The following is a 14175-nucleotide window of genomic DNA, read 5'->3' on the forward strand; positions in this document are numbered from 1 at the left end:
TTGTTGAATAAGTGACATCAATCAATCAATCAAGAAATGAGTAACTGGAACGCCTCAGACTCATTTTTAAGGCTTTGAGCAAGTCCCTTGACCACTCTCAGCAGCTGTTTCCCCATCGGTGAAGCCACAGGTGTTTAATTCATGTCACGTTCCTGCCGAGCAAGATCAATAATAATGATATTATTATTACAATAAGTATACATACTGAACACTGCTAAGGACTTGTCACTGTTGTAAAGAATCCTAGGAGGTAATAGCATTTTACCTCCACTTTATAGAAGAGGAAACTGAGGCTCAAAGAGGCAGAAGGGGGATTTGGTCAAAGTTTGGAAGGAAGACTGGTGCTGGGACTGAGCAATGGAGAAGGCAAGGCCCGGCCCGGGAGCCCGCGCGGCCGCAGAGACGGACAGACCGGCCCCGCCCGGCGGCCCGCCCCGCCCCGTGTCTCCATGACGACAGCCTCCGCGCCTGCGCCTCGAGCGCCGGCCCTGGGCGGAGGGACGCGGGGCGGGCCTTCAAAGGGGCTCCACGGGGTCCCCTTGTCCGCGGGGACCGCCGATGTGAGCGCTGGTGGCCCCCGGAGTTGAGATCGAGGAGGCGGAGGAGAAGCAAGGCCGTGTGACCTCCCCGGAGGTGACAAGCGGCTAGGGGGCCGTGCGAACACCGCCTGGGGCGGCGATGGGGTGACCGTCCCCCTAGGCCGCGCGGCGGAGCAGGGGCTCCGGAAGTGCGCGGTCTGCGCGATCAGAGGGAGCCGGGGTATTGCAAGGGAGCTTGGAGGCCAGAAGCCTCAGTCGGAACAGTAAGAAGCTGGGGCTCCACGATCGCCCCGTCCTCCGGCGGCGGGGGGGTGCGGTGCTCCAGGGAGAGCCCGAAGGCAGGTGAAGGCCACTGACCCCGCTTCCCTCTCCGTCCCCCGTGCTCTGCTTTCCGCCTTCCCTCCGCGTCAGGGTGCCCAGCCATGGCCAGGCCTGCCGCCCCGGGCTCGGTGATTGTCCCAAACTGGCACGAGAGCGCCCAGGGCAAGGAGTACCTGGCCTGCGTCCTGCGCAAGAGCCGCCGGCGGGTGTTTGGTGAGCGCCCCCTCCGCTGCCGGTCCCCCTCGGGGGGGGGTCACCTGGGGGAGGAGTGGGGGGAGGGGGCGACGGGGACCCTCCCCTGCCGGTCCCTGGGGGGGGAGGGTGTCACCTGGGGGAGGGGGCGGGGGGCAGAGAAAGGACGCTGAGGGCCGGCTCCACCGCTCTCCGCATACTTGGGAACCTTAGAAGCCCCATCCTGGGGCCCCCACCCCCAAATCTCCTTAGAGCTATTTCCATCATCAGAGCCAGGAACATGGAAACAGACAAAACACTGCCAGGAACTCCTGTCACCAGAGAGGCTATTGACTGAGCCCTCAGCCGGTGCCAGGCCCTCTGCTGGGCACTTTGTACCCTGGACACCAATTTAACCTTCTGGATAGCACGTTGCAGACTTGTCCAAGCTCCCCTAGGAGTAGACACAAGCCTCTTCCATATCCTGCTGTCTCCAGGATAACACACCCCTGTTCCCCAGGAGGAAGCTAACTCATCCAGCTGACAGGCCCGCAGAGGGGCCTGGCATGGACTGCACTAACCCTAACCCTAACTGAGTCCAGCTTTGGGCAGGAGACAAAAAGCGCCAGAATGCTTGAGACCCAAGAGTGAGAGGGCAGCCCGCGCTTGAAGACTTCCAGGTCCTACACTATGATGTATCATAGTTGATACTTTTTTTTGTTGCAAGTTTTAAATTAAAAACACTCAGGGCGGTCCAGTGGTTAGAACTCAGTGCTTTCACTGCTGTGGGCCCAGGTTCAATCCCTGGTGAGGGAACTAAGATCCTGCAAATTGCATGGCTTGGCAAAAAAGAAACATTAAATTCATTAAAACATTCATAAAGATCTGACAGTATTGATTCTAAGGAGCTTATTTATAATACTTAAGAGTACTTTTGCTGCTATTTCTCCACTGAGGAAAGAATTAGGAAAAACCTTGCTTTCACCTGTGAAAAACCTGGGACATGTGATAATAGTATTAATAAAAACCATCTCAGGCAATTCCCTGGTGGTCCAGTGGTTAGGACTCAGTTCTTTCACTGTGAGGGGGGGGCCTGGTTTTAACCCCTGGTAGGGGAATTAAGATCCCACAAGCCTTGTGGTGCAGCAAAAAATAACAGAAAGTATCTCATGCATCGAACTTAAAAAAAAAAAAAGTGTTATTTGGAGTAGGCACTGGCCTGGTTCAAGGAGCACTGGTGTTCCAGCAGAGCTTCTCTGGGGATGCTGCTTGTATGCCAGGCCTCTGTCATGGGTACTGTACAGAGAAGGGTTGGTTGCAGCAAAAAAGCCCCAGGTTGGCTCCCGACCCCACGTGGCTCCCGCCTTGCCTCAGGGCTGCTCGAGCGACCAGTTCTTCCCCCGCCTGTGGCCATCGACACTGCCAGCTACAAGATCTTCGTGTCTGGGAAGAGTGGCGTGGGCAAGACAGCGCTGGTGGCCAAGCTGGCTGGCCTGGAGGTGCCTGTGGTGCACCACGAGACCACTGGTGAGTCCCTCCTAGGAGGCCTTCCCTGGGGTGGAGAAAAGACTCACCTTGGACCACGTGAGCTGGAATCTGTAACCAGCCCCACCTGTTACTCTGCAACCCTGGAAAGTCACTGCACCTCTCTGAGCCTACATGAGCACCTCTGTCCAACAGGGATAATAGTACCAACCCCTTGGGATTGTAGTAGGGTCAGTACTAGAGCAGGCCTCCCCCATGGCTCAGACGGTAAAGAATCTGCCTGCAATGTGGGAGACCTGGGTTCAATCCCTGGGGTGGGAAGATCCCCTGGAGGAGGGCATGGGAACCCACTCCAGTTTTCTTTTTTTTTTTAGTTTAAATATTTGCTTGCAGTTTATTTTGGTTTTTCTAAATAGACATTCACATCTGTAAACAGTAGGATTTTGGTTTCAGCCCCAACCCCCAATTTCTTACAAGTTTTTGTTCTCATACATTGGCTAGAACTGCCATTTGTTATTGTTTAGTTGCTAAGCCGTGTCCAGCCCTTTTGTGACTCCATGGACCGTAGCACACCAGACTCCCCATGGGATTTCCCAAGCAAGGATACTGGAGTGGGTTGCCATTTCCTTCTCCACACTCCAGTATTGTTGCCTGGAGAATCCCCATGGATTCTCCAGGGCTACAGTCCATGGCTCACAAAGAGTCGGATACAGCTGAGCGACTAAGCACATCACAGTACTAGAGATAGTGGTGGTAATGTGTCTAGCACTGAACTGGCACAAGGCAGGTGCTCAGAAGACACTTCTCTTCCTTTCTCATTTCCTTCCACTGGAAGCTGATTGACCATCATGTTGCAACATGTGACAGTATTCCGGGAACTTTAGCTCTCCCTGTACATAAGAGGGAGGGCTTCTCAGGTGGTGCTGGTGGTAAGGAACCCACCTGCCAATGCAGGAGACATTAAGAGACCAGGGTTTGATCCCTGGGTCAGGAAGATCCCCTGGAGGAGGGCATGGCAACCCACTCCAGTATTCTTGCCTGGAGAATCCCATGGCCAGAGGAGCCTGGCCGGCTACAGTTGATAGGGTTGCAAAGAGTCCAACACAACTGAAGCAAGACTGAAGCGACTTAGCACACACGCGCATGAGGGGAAACTATTGGGTTGGCCACAAAGCCCGTTGAAATTTTTCTGCACCTCCTTCTGGCAAGTGAAAGTTGCTCAGTGGTGTCTGACTCTTTGTGACCCCATGGACTATACAGTTCATGGAATTCTCCAGGCCAGAATACTGGAGTGGGTAGCCATTCCATTCTTCAGGGGATCTTCCCAACCCAGGGATTGAACCCAGGTCTCCCGCACTGCAGGAGGATTCTTTACCAGCTGAGCCACAAGGGAAGCCCAAGAATACAGGAGTGGGTAACCCATCCCTTCTCCAGGGGATCTTCCCAACCCAGGAATCGAACCAGGGTCACCTGCATTGCAGGCAGATTCCTTACGAGCTGAGCTACCAGAGAAGCCCCCAAACGAGCTTTTTGGCCGATGCAGTGCTTCGTCATGGTTATGGCTAGGGTTGCATCTCCCTGGTAGGCTGGAGGCTCCTGGGGCAAGAATTCTCCGTTCAGGGACTGTGCCTTCCCCATCAGACTGAGGACTTCCCTCCCGGCCCCCTCCTCCCCTCCACCGCCGCCTCTCCCATGCCGTGTGACCCACCCGGCCCCCTAGGCATCCAGACCACCGTGGTGTTTTGGCCAGCCAAGCTGCAGGCCAGCGACCGCGTCGTCATGTTCCGCTTCGAGTTCTGGGACTGCGGGGAGTCTGCACTCAAAAAGTTCGAACACATGCTGCCGGTGAGCGGGCAGGTGGGCCTGGGGGTCTGGGGGGCGGGTTGTCTGAGCCGGGCCTGCGCAGTCTGCAGGCGCCAGGGGCAGGCAGGAGGGGCCGAGGACACCGGCCCAGCCAGGAGGGCTCCGCCACTGCCGCTCCGGGCCTCAGTCTCCCAGTCTGTGAACGGACAGGCGGTGGGAAGACTTCTCCAGGCCGACAGCTTCTGGTCCCAAGGTGACGACCTCGCAGCAGCCTCTCACTGGCCTCCCCCTCCCCAGGCTTGCAAGGAGAACGCAGACGCATTCCTCTTCCTCTTCTCCTTCACTGACCGGGCCTCCTTTGAAGACCTCCCTGGACAGCTGGCCCGAGTAGCTGGCGAGGCCCCTGGCGTGGTCAGGATGGTCATCGGCTCCAAGTATCCCCCGGGGGCCCCGGGACTGTTAAGAGGCCACATCTGGCGAGGCGTGGAGCGGGGGTCCGGCAGCCTGCCTGTGCTGCGCTGTGGGGTCCGGCCCCGCGGACTCCCTAGAGGCCGCAGCAGGGCCTCCCGCAGGCCGGGGTGTGGGGGACGAGGGAGGGGGAGGAGGCCGGCTTTGACGGGGAGGCCGAGGTTACGACAGGAGGCTCCTTGACCCGCCTCCAGATTCGACCAGTACGTGCACACGGACGTGCCCGAGCGGGACCTCACGGCCTTCCGGCAGGCCTGGCCGCTGCCCCTGCTGCGCGTGAAGAGCGTGCCGGGGCGGCGGCTGGCGGACGGACGCACGCTGGACGGCCGGGCCGGGCTGGCCGACGTCGCCCACGTGCTCAACGGCCTGGCAGAGCAGCTGTGGCAGCAGGACCAGGTGGCCGCCGGCCTGCTCCCCGCCCCAGAGCACCGCCCCAGCCCAGGGGTGGTGGGCTCGTGAACGGGCACTCCCGACCCGCAGGTGACCCGGAGCAGGACCGGGTCCCGGGCTGGGGCAGAAATGCGGCTCTCCCCCAGGACGGGCCGGGGACCTGTCAGGGAGGGTGGAGGCCTCTTTCCTGGTGGAGCTCGGGGCAGGGAGCTCAGCGCAGGGAGGCGGGCACACGGCCCTTCAGGGCAGCGGTCTGAGGGCCTCTGGGGGCCCCCTGGCCTCCCCCTCGCCCCGGGCGCCTGGACTTCTGTAGACTGGGGCCCTGTACGCGCAGGGCCAGAGGGTGCAAGTGTCTCCTGCAGCCCTGCCTGCAGCGGCTCAGACGGTGACTGGGCAGCGGGTGCCTCAGCTGGGCCCCGGATCTCAAGCACCTTCAGTCAGGGGCTGGTGTTAGTCGAGGTGACACCCTGAGCTCTCGGCGGCTTCACTTTACAGATGTTTCTTCCTTCCTGTGTCTCACCTCCAGCGGAGGTGAAGGTGGGTGTGGGGCCCGCTCCAAACATGCATTCAGAGACTTGGGCCGAGATCCTCGCTGAGCTGCCTCCAAGCTTGTCTTGCGCCATCAACATCCTGCCAGCAGAAGGGGAGCGCGCAGCGGGGAGGTCGCCCAGCAGGTCTCTGTGACCTGGCCGAGGGCTGCGCGGAGCCAGGTGCCTAGCGTGGGGCATGGCGTCCATCGAAGTGTGCACAGGCGCACTGCACTCTAGTGCCTTTCTGTTCTGGCTGCGCTGGGTCCTCGCTGCAGCCTGCGGACTTCTCTGGTTTCGGTGTGCGGGTTGGCTGCCCTGCTGCATGTGGGGTCTTAGTTCCCTGACCCGAGATCAAACCTGCGCCCCTGCATTAGCCAGACGCTAGAGAAGGCAGGCTCAAGTTTGCGGTAGGGGGTGGAGGGCAGGTGCCTACAAGCCGGCGTTTAGAATTTCCCTGCCTGATGACACTGTCTTCGGTCCATAGATGGGCCCCTGGGCAGAGGGCTGGCCTGGGTCTGACCCAGCTGGAAGGGCCCTGGATGGCCAGGCAGCCAGTGGACCCTCAGAGGCCCCTCTCGAGAGGGCCGCTCTACACACCACACACTCACAGGCATGGCCACCTGGACCACGTGGACTCACAGGCCCACGCTCACCTCACTTGTCCCAGATGCCATCCCCTCTCCGCCTGGCACACAGCAGGCTCCTGAGCACCCTGGTGGCCTGCGCGGCACTGCTTGCTAGTCTGTCCCCCCGGGCACCGCCTGCAGGCTTGCCAACACTTCTCAGGCCCTAAAGCGCTTATTTTAGCACCTTCTTACCCCTGACTCAGATTCAGAGCTGAGACCAGAGTTTATCCCGCACCACAGGGAAGGAATGTCCCCAGGCAGGACCCAAGCCTCGGAGCCTGCACAGCCCACAGGCCGACTCCCGCTCCTGGGTCATGGCATGTCCCACTGTGGCCTTCAGCCCTGCTGAAGCCCTTGGCCCGTTTCTCTGCTCTTTACTCCAGTAGACTTTACCCACCAGGCAGTACAAGGTAGGACCCCGTGCAGGTGGCCTCTGGACCTGAATGTGACCTTGCTGTCATGGATACCCTGCATCCCAGCTGGTTATCTCTTCAGCATCCTTCTTGGGCACCAGCTCCGCCAAGAGCAGAGGCTGCTCTGGAGAAGTAACCCTGATCCTCCACGCGGCGGGGCAGGGCGCTGGCTGGCAGTGCTCCAGTCAGAGTTGACAGTTCCCGTCTCTCTGAGGAAGAACAAAGCGGAGACCACACCGTGGCTGGGACTCGAGCAGGCCACCTGCCATCCCAGCTGCTCTCTCAGCCCCTCCAAGCCCAGGCCCCGTGCCGCTGTAGTATTTGCAAATCCGCCTGCCAATGCAGGAGACGTAAGAGATGCGGGTTTGATCCCTGGGTCGGGACGATTCCCCTGGAGAAGGAAATGGCAACCCACGCCAGCATTCTTGCCGGGAAAATCCCATGGACAGAGGAGCCTTTGCGTCCATAGTGTAGTGATGAATCGGACACGACTGAGCACGCCCTCAGCAGGCTAACCCCTGGGGGCCTCCAGAGGGCAGAGACCTGGGAGCTCAAAGCAGGAGAGAGCCGCAGAGCCCTGACTTTCCCGGTAGCTGGTTGCTGTCCCTGCAGGTGGACTCTGGGCAGGGTCAGGGAGCAAACGCGAAGAGAATGTGTGTGTGAGACACACACACACACACACACACACTCACACTCACACACACACACTCACACTCACACACACACACTCACACTCAGACCGGAAGAGAATGTGTGTGTGTGAGACACACACACACACACACTCAGACCAGCTTCATGGGCGTGCCCTGAGCCGTCTGCAGAGCCTGCACTGGCGGCCCCGCACCTGGTTCAATGCTCTGCCGTTGCCATCTTGACTTTCTTCAGTTTTCCATAGTTTTGCACTGGACACCACAAATTACGTGGTAGGTTCACACAGGAGGCGGAAGGGTGGACAGACGTACAGGCAGTGCCCAAGGTGGACAGGCCGTGGAGCAGAGCCAGTCTCCAGATACAACTCCGTGGAGACAGGCCGCTCTGCGGAGTGTCAGAAGGCCACCGGAAGTCAGGGAGGTGACTTTTCCCCATTTTGGTGCCAGAAATTCCAACATTAGGTTAAACCTCACAACAGCTCAAAGACAGATGTCCTGTCGTTCCTTCGGTGGGCCCTGAGGCAGCCTGAGGGAAGGGGGTGCCTAAGGCTAGCTCAGGGCTGAGCCCTGACCTACAGGGACCCTCGGGAAGATAGTGGCCGTGTCTGCCCCTCAGGGCCCTGGAGCCCACAGACACGAGGGCTCTGGAGGGCAGCTGGCGGAGGCGGCACTGTCCTCTCCAGGGGTGGGATGGGGGTGTACGTGCTGCGGCCCACCCTGGTGCTGTTTGTCAAGACCCCCAGACCCCTCCTCTCCCCTCCCCAGCCCCCTTCCCTGGAGATGGGGAATGCTCTGAACTGAATGGTTGGTTGTTGTTGTTCAGTGGCTCAGTCGTGTCCAACTATTTGCAACCTCAAAGAGTCACCAGGCTTCTCTGTCCTTCACCATCTCCTGGAGTTGCTCAAGCTCATGCCCATTGACTCAGTGATGTCGTCATGAATGGCATGGATGGTTATGTCCACCCAAATTTATACATTGAAGTCCTAATCCCCAGTGTGATGGTATTAGGGGCTTTGGGGAAGGGATTCGGTCATGAGGGGGCTTCCCTGGTGGCCCAGGCAGTAAACAATCTGCCTGCAATGCAGGAGACCCAGGTTTGATCCCTGGGTGGAGAAGATCCCCTGGAGAAGGGAATGGCAACCCAGTCCAGTATTCTTGCCTGGAGAATCCCATGGACAGAGGACAGGTGTGTCCATGGGGTCACAAAGAGTCAGACATGACTGAGTGACTTTAACGTTCACTTTTCGGTCATAAGGACAAAGCTCTCTTGGACAGGATTAGTGCTCTTATAAAGGACCGCAGAGAGCCCCCCAGACTCTCCCACTGTCCAAGGACACAGAGGAGGCGTGCCGCCCGGACAAGAGGAGGCCCCCTTCGGAGCTGGGTGCTGCTGATGCCTTGATCTTGGATTCCCAGCCTCCAGTGCAAAATAAATTTCTGTTGTTCATAAGCTACCTAGGTTGTGGGTTTTGTTACAGAAGTCCATTGGACTAAGGGCGAGAGGCTGAGTCAGGCATTCCTCCAGGGCTGCAGAGCCTCGGAGCAGCCCTGATGCTCTTAGCTGTGCCCCTGCCCCCTGGACGGGCCCCTCACACTCCAGTGGCATCTTCTGGGTCCTGCTCCTCACAGGGTCCCACCCGGTCCTGCTCTTCCAGCCAGAAGCCCGGGGCTGCCTGCAGGAGGGAAAATACAATACTGTGCCTCCCCCGTCCTTCCCAGGCCGCAAACAGCCAGTAGGTGAGGCTCCCGCTGGCTGCCAGCCAAGCCTGGCCTTGTAGACAACGTGGAGCCTTGGGTGAGGTGCCTGGTCCCGGGGTGAGGAAGGGGAGGAGGGGGCCAGACCCGCAAAGTCTGCCGGGCAGGCCTCCAGAGTCACGGGTGAGTCCAGATGGGCAGCGCTTCCGGGTCCTGCCCTGGGTCTCCTTACCCCCTGGGCACCCTGGTGGCAGCTGTGACCCCACCCCAGCCCCATGCTCCTCCGCTTGCCATGGAACAGACTAGGGGAGCAGTGCACAGAGGCAGGCCTGAGGTTCAAGGCCCAGGACAAGTTAGAGTTGTAAGTGGAGGCAAATCGCCAGAGTCCAAACTGGGGGTAAGGTGGTGCTAGTGGCACCTGCCTGCCAATACAGGAGACCTAAGAGATGCGCAGTCAGCCCCTGGCTCGGGAAGATCCTCTGGAGAAGGGCATGGCAACCCACTTCAGCTTTCTTGCCTGGAGAATCCCATGGACAGAGGAGCCTGGCGGGCTGCAGTCTGTGGGGTCGCAAAGAATCAGATACGAGTGAAGGGACCTGGCAGGCGTGTATGCAAGGGGATGTTGGGGGGACCCCTCCCTCCCTGTGACCTCAGACCCAGAGGCTGGGACGGTGGCAGCAAGGTGAAGGGGAGAGTTGGTGTTCAGTTCTATTCTAGAAGGAAGGTGCGCTTCCTAGGGGCAAAGGAGGCTGACAGAGGCTTGGGATGGTGACCCAGAAGGAAGGTGAAAACGGTGCTTTGAATTGTTCACTTTAGTTCTTCTGTGTTCATCTGTAAAATGGAGAAAATGATAGCTCCCTCTCACTTAACTTCTGAGTTGCAACAAGTAAATGTGGGTAGAACCCTGGGCCAGGCCCTGAATGAAGGGCCCAGCAAATGCTGGCTGCTGTTTGTCACCCTTGTCCCTTATGTAGTTAGTGGTCACGTTTCTGGGGCGGGACAGCAAGTGGAGGAGACGCAGAAGGGCCCCGATCACTCTTCCCCTTCAGCCAGGAGCAGGGGGCTGCTGGGCGGAGGTCGGCCCAGCTGGGTTGTGGGGAGCTTCTGGCTCTGCTCCTGTGCCAGGGTCCTCTCCCCCTACGGTCCTGTTGTGCCGGCGACAGTGAGGGTGCAGAGGACGAGGACCCGCAGGACACGGGGGACATGGAGCGCTGTGCCTCCCCGGCAGCTTTTTATCCAGGATGAGACGGATCAAAATCCGTGAGAATGGGGCCAGACAGGACTCTTACCCGCTTCCCTGATCAGCCAGAGTAGCCAGCCCACAGTTCATCTCTTACAGGGAGGCAAGAGGGGTCTTACCTCAGGAGGAATCCCGCCCTTTTTCTGCAATGGGTAGTTCCTCCTTCCAACTAGCCTGCGTCGCTGTTGTGGCGCAAAGTGTTTCCTTTAATTTGGGCCTTGATCGTGCTTAGTTGCTCAGTCATGTCCAACTCTTTGCAGCCCTATCGACTTTAGCCCACCAGGCTCCTCTACCTATGGAATTTTCCAGGCAAAAGTACTGGAGTGGGTTGCCATTTCCTTCTCCAGGAGATCTTCCCGACCCAGGAATCGAACCCGTGTCTCCTGCACTGCAGACGGATGCTTTACCCGCTAACCCATCTTTATGCTTAATTTGGGCCTTAGGGGGACTGATAAACGCAGCTCCTAGCTCCCCGCCCAGGGTGGAGTGGGGATAGGGTGGGGCACCCTGTCCCTAACCGCCCTTCTGCCGCCGCGGTGGGAGAGACTGAGCATCCATGTGGTAGGAGACTCCTGCAGCGGGCTGGTAAATTCCAGCAGAAACTGCGCGGCCGGACTGCTTCTGGAGGAAGTGGGCGCAGCGGGGACGGGTGCGTGGATTCCCCTAACCAGCCCTCTGACCTTCGCAAGCAACTTAAGCACCTCCTCTGTAAAATGGTCTTTACCGAAGTGTCGGCCTCAGAGAGGGGCTGTGATGATTAAATGGGCCGGGGCCAGCACATTGGAGGAGCCCAACAAACGGGACGGGGCAGCCACTACTGTACGACAGCGGCCTGCTCAGCGTTCACCCCCCGTAAAGTGAGGGTGCTAGTTCCCCCTCATTTGAATTTCAAACGAGGAAATGCAAATCAAAGCGATTTTTGAGGGCAGCTTGGGCTCCAAAATCACTGCAGACAGTGACCGCAGCCATGAAATTAAAAGACACTTGCTCCTTGGAGGAAAAGCTATGACAAACCTAGACAGCATGTTAAATAGCAGAGATATTTCTTGCTGACAAAGGTCCGTCTAGTCAAAGCTCCGGTTTTTCCAGTATTCATGTATGGATGTGAGAGTTGGACCATAAAGAAAGCTGAGTGCCGAAGATTGATGCTTCTGAACTGTGGTGCTGCAGAAGACTCTTGAGAGTCGCTTGGACTGCAAGGAGATCCAACCAGTCCATCCTAAAGGAAATCAGTTCTGAATATTCATTAGAAGGGCTGATGCTGAAGCTGAAGCTCCAATATTTTGGCCACCTGATGTGAAGAACTGACTCCTTGGAAAAGACCCTGATGCTGGGAAAGGTTGAAGGCAGGAGGAGAAGGGGAGGACAGAGGATGAGATGGTTGGATTGCATCACCGACTCAGTGGACATGAGTTTGAGTAAACTCCTGGAGTTGGTGATGGACAGGGAGGCCTGGCGGGCTGCATGCAGTCCTTGGGGGTCGCAAAGAGTCGGACACGAGTGAGCAACTGAACAAGGGCCCTCGCGCGGAAGGCGATCTGTCCGTGCCAGGAGGGATCATGACAGGCGGGGCTCCGGGCCCTGGGCCATCCGGAAATTCCGGCCCCTCAAGGAGTGCAGTCCCGCGGCGCGCGCAGTGCGCTTCACCGAACCGCGCGCTTTGGGAGCAGCCGGCGGTCTAAGCAGTGGAACTGAGCCTGCGCGCGCGGTGGGGGTGGGAGGGGTGGGCCGGGGTCCTCCCTGGTAGTGGAGTCCCTGTCCGGGCCCCTCAGGCCGCCCCAGCCCGACTCAGACGAGACTGCAGAGCTACAGCGGCGCCTGCGCCTGAGCCACCTCTGCAGCGGCGCGTGCCCGTCAGCCGGGCACCGGCGGGTGCCGGTCCGGTTCGCGCTCTCCGGGTGCGCGGGCGGGCGGCCCCGGGCGGGCAGGGCCTCCTGCAGAGGGGAAAGGCTTTAGCCAGATCCAGGCTCTTCTGCTTCTCCTGGGTTTGCCAGGAAGATAACTGCTTGACTCACTTTAGGTTTCAGGGCTCTCCTGTCCGCAGCCTGAAGCCCCGGCGGTGACCCAACGCCCTCGATCCCGCGCGTTCAGCCCCCTCGGGTGCTCGCCTGGCGGGAACACACCCAGCCCAGGCTGAACTTGGTAGGGAGAAGGGCTCTGCGGTTTCAGCAGCTGGCACAGTTTGTCCCTCTGTCCCCGGCCTAGAGACTGCGATCCCTTGTGTTAGGTCTCGCGTTCGGCGGAGGCTTCGGCTTCGGCCCCTGCTCTGGGCACAGATTCCTGGGCAGAGCTTCCCACGACCCCTGTTTCTCCAGCAGCACCGAGTAGGGAGTCAACTGCCTGGGGAGGGTCCACCTGGGACCTTAAGAGGACGGAGTTGATGGCAGAATTCTTTCTGGCAGGTGGCAGAGATCCCGGTGTGAATAGTCTATGGGACACAGAAATGCGCAGAGGTGGGCACTGCTTGTCTGGTAGCCCAGGCAGTCTGCACTGCCTCCTGCCCACTGCGCAAAGTGGAGATGACACAGCCTCAGCCTTCTTCCACCACAGGGGCATCAGGAGAGAATTCTGGAACTTCCCTGCAGGCCTCCTGCCTTTCCTCCCTCTGGGCCTCTGCGATTTGCTGGCTACCAGGTACCTGGTACAGACCTCAACGCTTGACAATTGCTGTACTCATTCTGGGTCCACTGGGGTTGATGGCACAGACAGCAGCCCCTGGACCGCGTGCTCCTGGGGGGAAGGCGACTATCTGCTTCGCCTGGCTAGGTGCATCTGGTGTGGGGGTGACCGCTGGGAGCTGGGATTGAGCACAGAGATGAGGCTCATGAGCTGTCACCCCTGCAGCTTTCTACACAGCTTCGCTGTTGCCTGGTGTTCTGCTGGGCACCCTGGTCTTCATCTCTTGCCTAGTCGCCATGGTACCAACATACCATGTGACTGGGAGCGGTCAGGGGTGGGGTGGGGATGGGCTCTGTGGGCTGGGACCGCTGGCTGGTTGAGGATAGACCCTCCCAGGATGGGTACGCTTTGCTCACAGGAAGGACATCTGTGCTGCAGGGGTTCCTTCCTCATATGCCCACTCTGTGATATTGTGCCACATAGAATATTTCCAAGGTCTGCCCCATGGCCAAAGTGAGTCAGGGAAGAGAGTACGGGAATGGGTTTGGGACCCAGTGCCCAGGCTCAGCTGTGCCCTGCAGTGTACCCTGTCTCCCTCCTTTGCAGCGGGGCTATCTCTTTGTCCATCCGGGAACTGCATTCTTCAGCACTTCCTGCCTTTCTGGGCCACGGCTTTCCTGGTGCACCAGAAGCACAAAACACCACACGCCCCCCACCCCCCACCCCCCGGGAGACTGCAGTGACTTCCAGGGAGAGGAGGTGACACCCAGCTGCACCCTGCAGGCCTAGAACTCTGCTCCCTGTGGTACTCAGAGGCCACAGGGCATGCTGGGAACAGCTCCAACTTTGGAGTCAAAGGATACAGAGCTGGCTCTTCCCAACAGTTGGCCTGGGTCACTTTTCCACCCTCCCCTGACATCAGGAGGATGTAAGGTTTGGTAAGGTTAAGCACTGGAGGCCAGCCAATGCAGGAGACATGGGTTTGACCCCTGATCCAGGAAGATCCCACATGCCGCAGAGAAACGAAGCCCATGCGCCACAACTATTGAGCCTGCGCTCCGGAGCCCGGGAGGCGCAGCCAGAGTCCTGGGCCTGGAGCCGCGCTCCACAACAGGCGAAGCCACCGCGGCGAGACGCCGGCCCCCTGCAGGGAAGAGCAGCCCCCAGTCGCAGCCACCAGAGAAAGCTCACGCACAACAATGAAGAGCCAATGCGGCCAAAAATA

General features: G+C 59.0%; 1 protein-coding gene across 1 annotated transcript; it reads left to right on the forward strand.

Moving 5' to 3' along the window:
* Positions 1 to 498: 498 nt before the first annotated feature.
* On the forward strand, positions 499 to 8850 carry CPLANE2 (ciliogenesis and planar polarity effector complex subunit 2). The gene is made up of 6 exons (XM_081575075.1): positions 499 to 802; positions 951 to 1073; positions 2406 to 2558; positions 4237 to 4361; positions 4617 to 4753; positions 4982 to 8850. Exons 2-6 carry the CDS (start codon positions 962 to 964, stop codon positions 5244 to 5246), a joined length of 792 nt encoding a protein of 263 aa, XP_081431201.1. The 5' UTR covers positions 499 to 802; positions 951 to 961; the 3' UTR covers positions 5247 to 8850.
* The last annotated feature ends 5325 nt before the right edge of the window (positions 8851 to 14175 follow it).

The sequence above is a fragment of the Giraffa tippelskirchi genome, chromosome 3 (genome assembly GCF_054371585.1).
Source record: "Giraffa tippelskirchi isolate mGirTip1 chromosome 3, T2T-mGirTip1v1.2.pri, whole genome shotgun sequence".
NCBI lineage: Eukaryota > Metazoa > Chordata > Mammalia > Artiodactyla > Giraffidae > Giraffa > Giraffa tippelskirchi.

What these genes read in the sequence shown, in the direction of transcription:
- CPLANE2 (XM_081575075.1), top strand. Translation starts at nt 962, where the DNA reads ATGGCCAGGCCTGCCGCCCCGGGCTCGGTGATTGTCCCAAACTGGCAC. An exon ending in GAGCCGCCGGCGGGTGTTTG is followed by an intron (nt 1,074 to 2,405) that starts GTGAGCGCCCCC and finishes GCCTTGCCTCAG; the next exon opens with GGCTGCTCGAGCGACCAGTT. An exon ending in AGTTCGAACACATGCTGCCG is followed by an intron (nt 4,362 to 4,616) that starts GTGAGCGGGCAG and finishes CCCCCTCCCCAG; the next exon opens with GCTTGCAAGGAGAACGCAGA.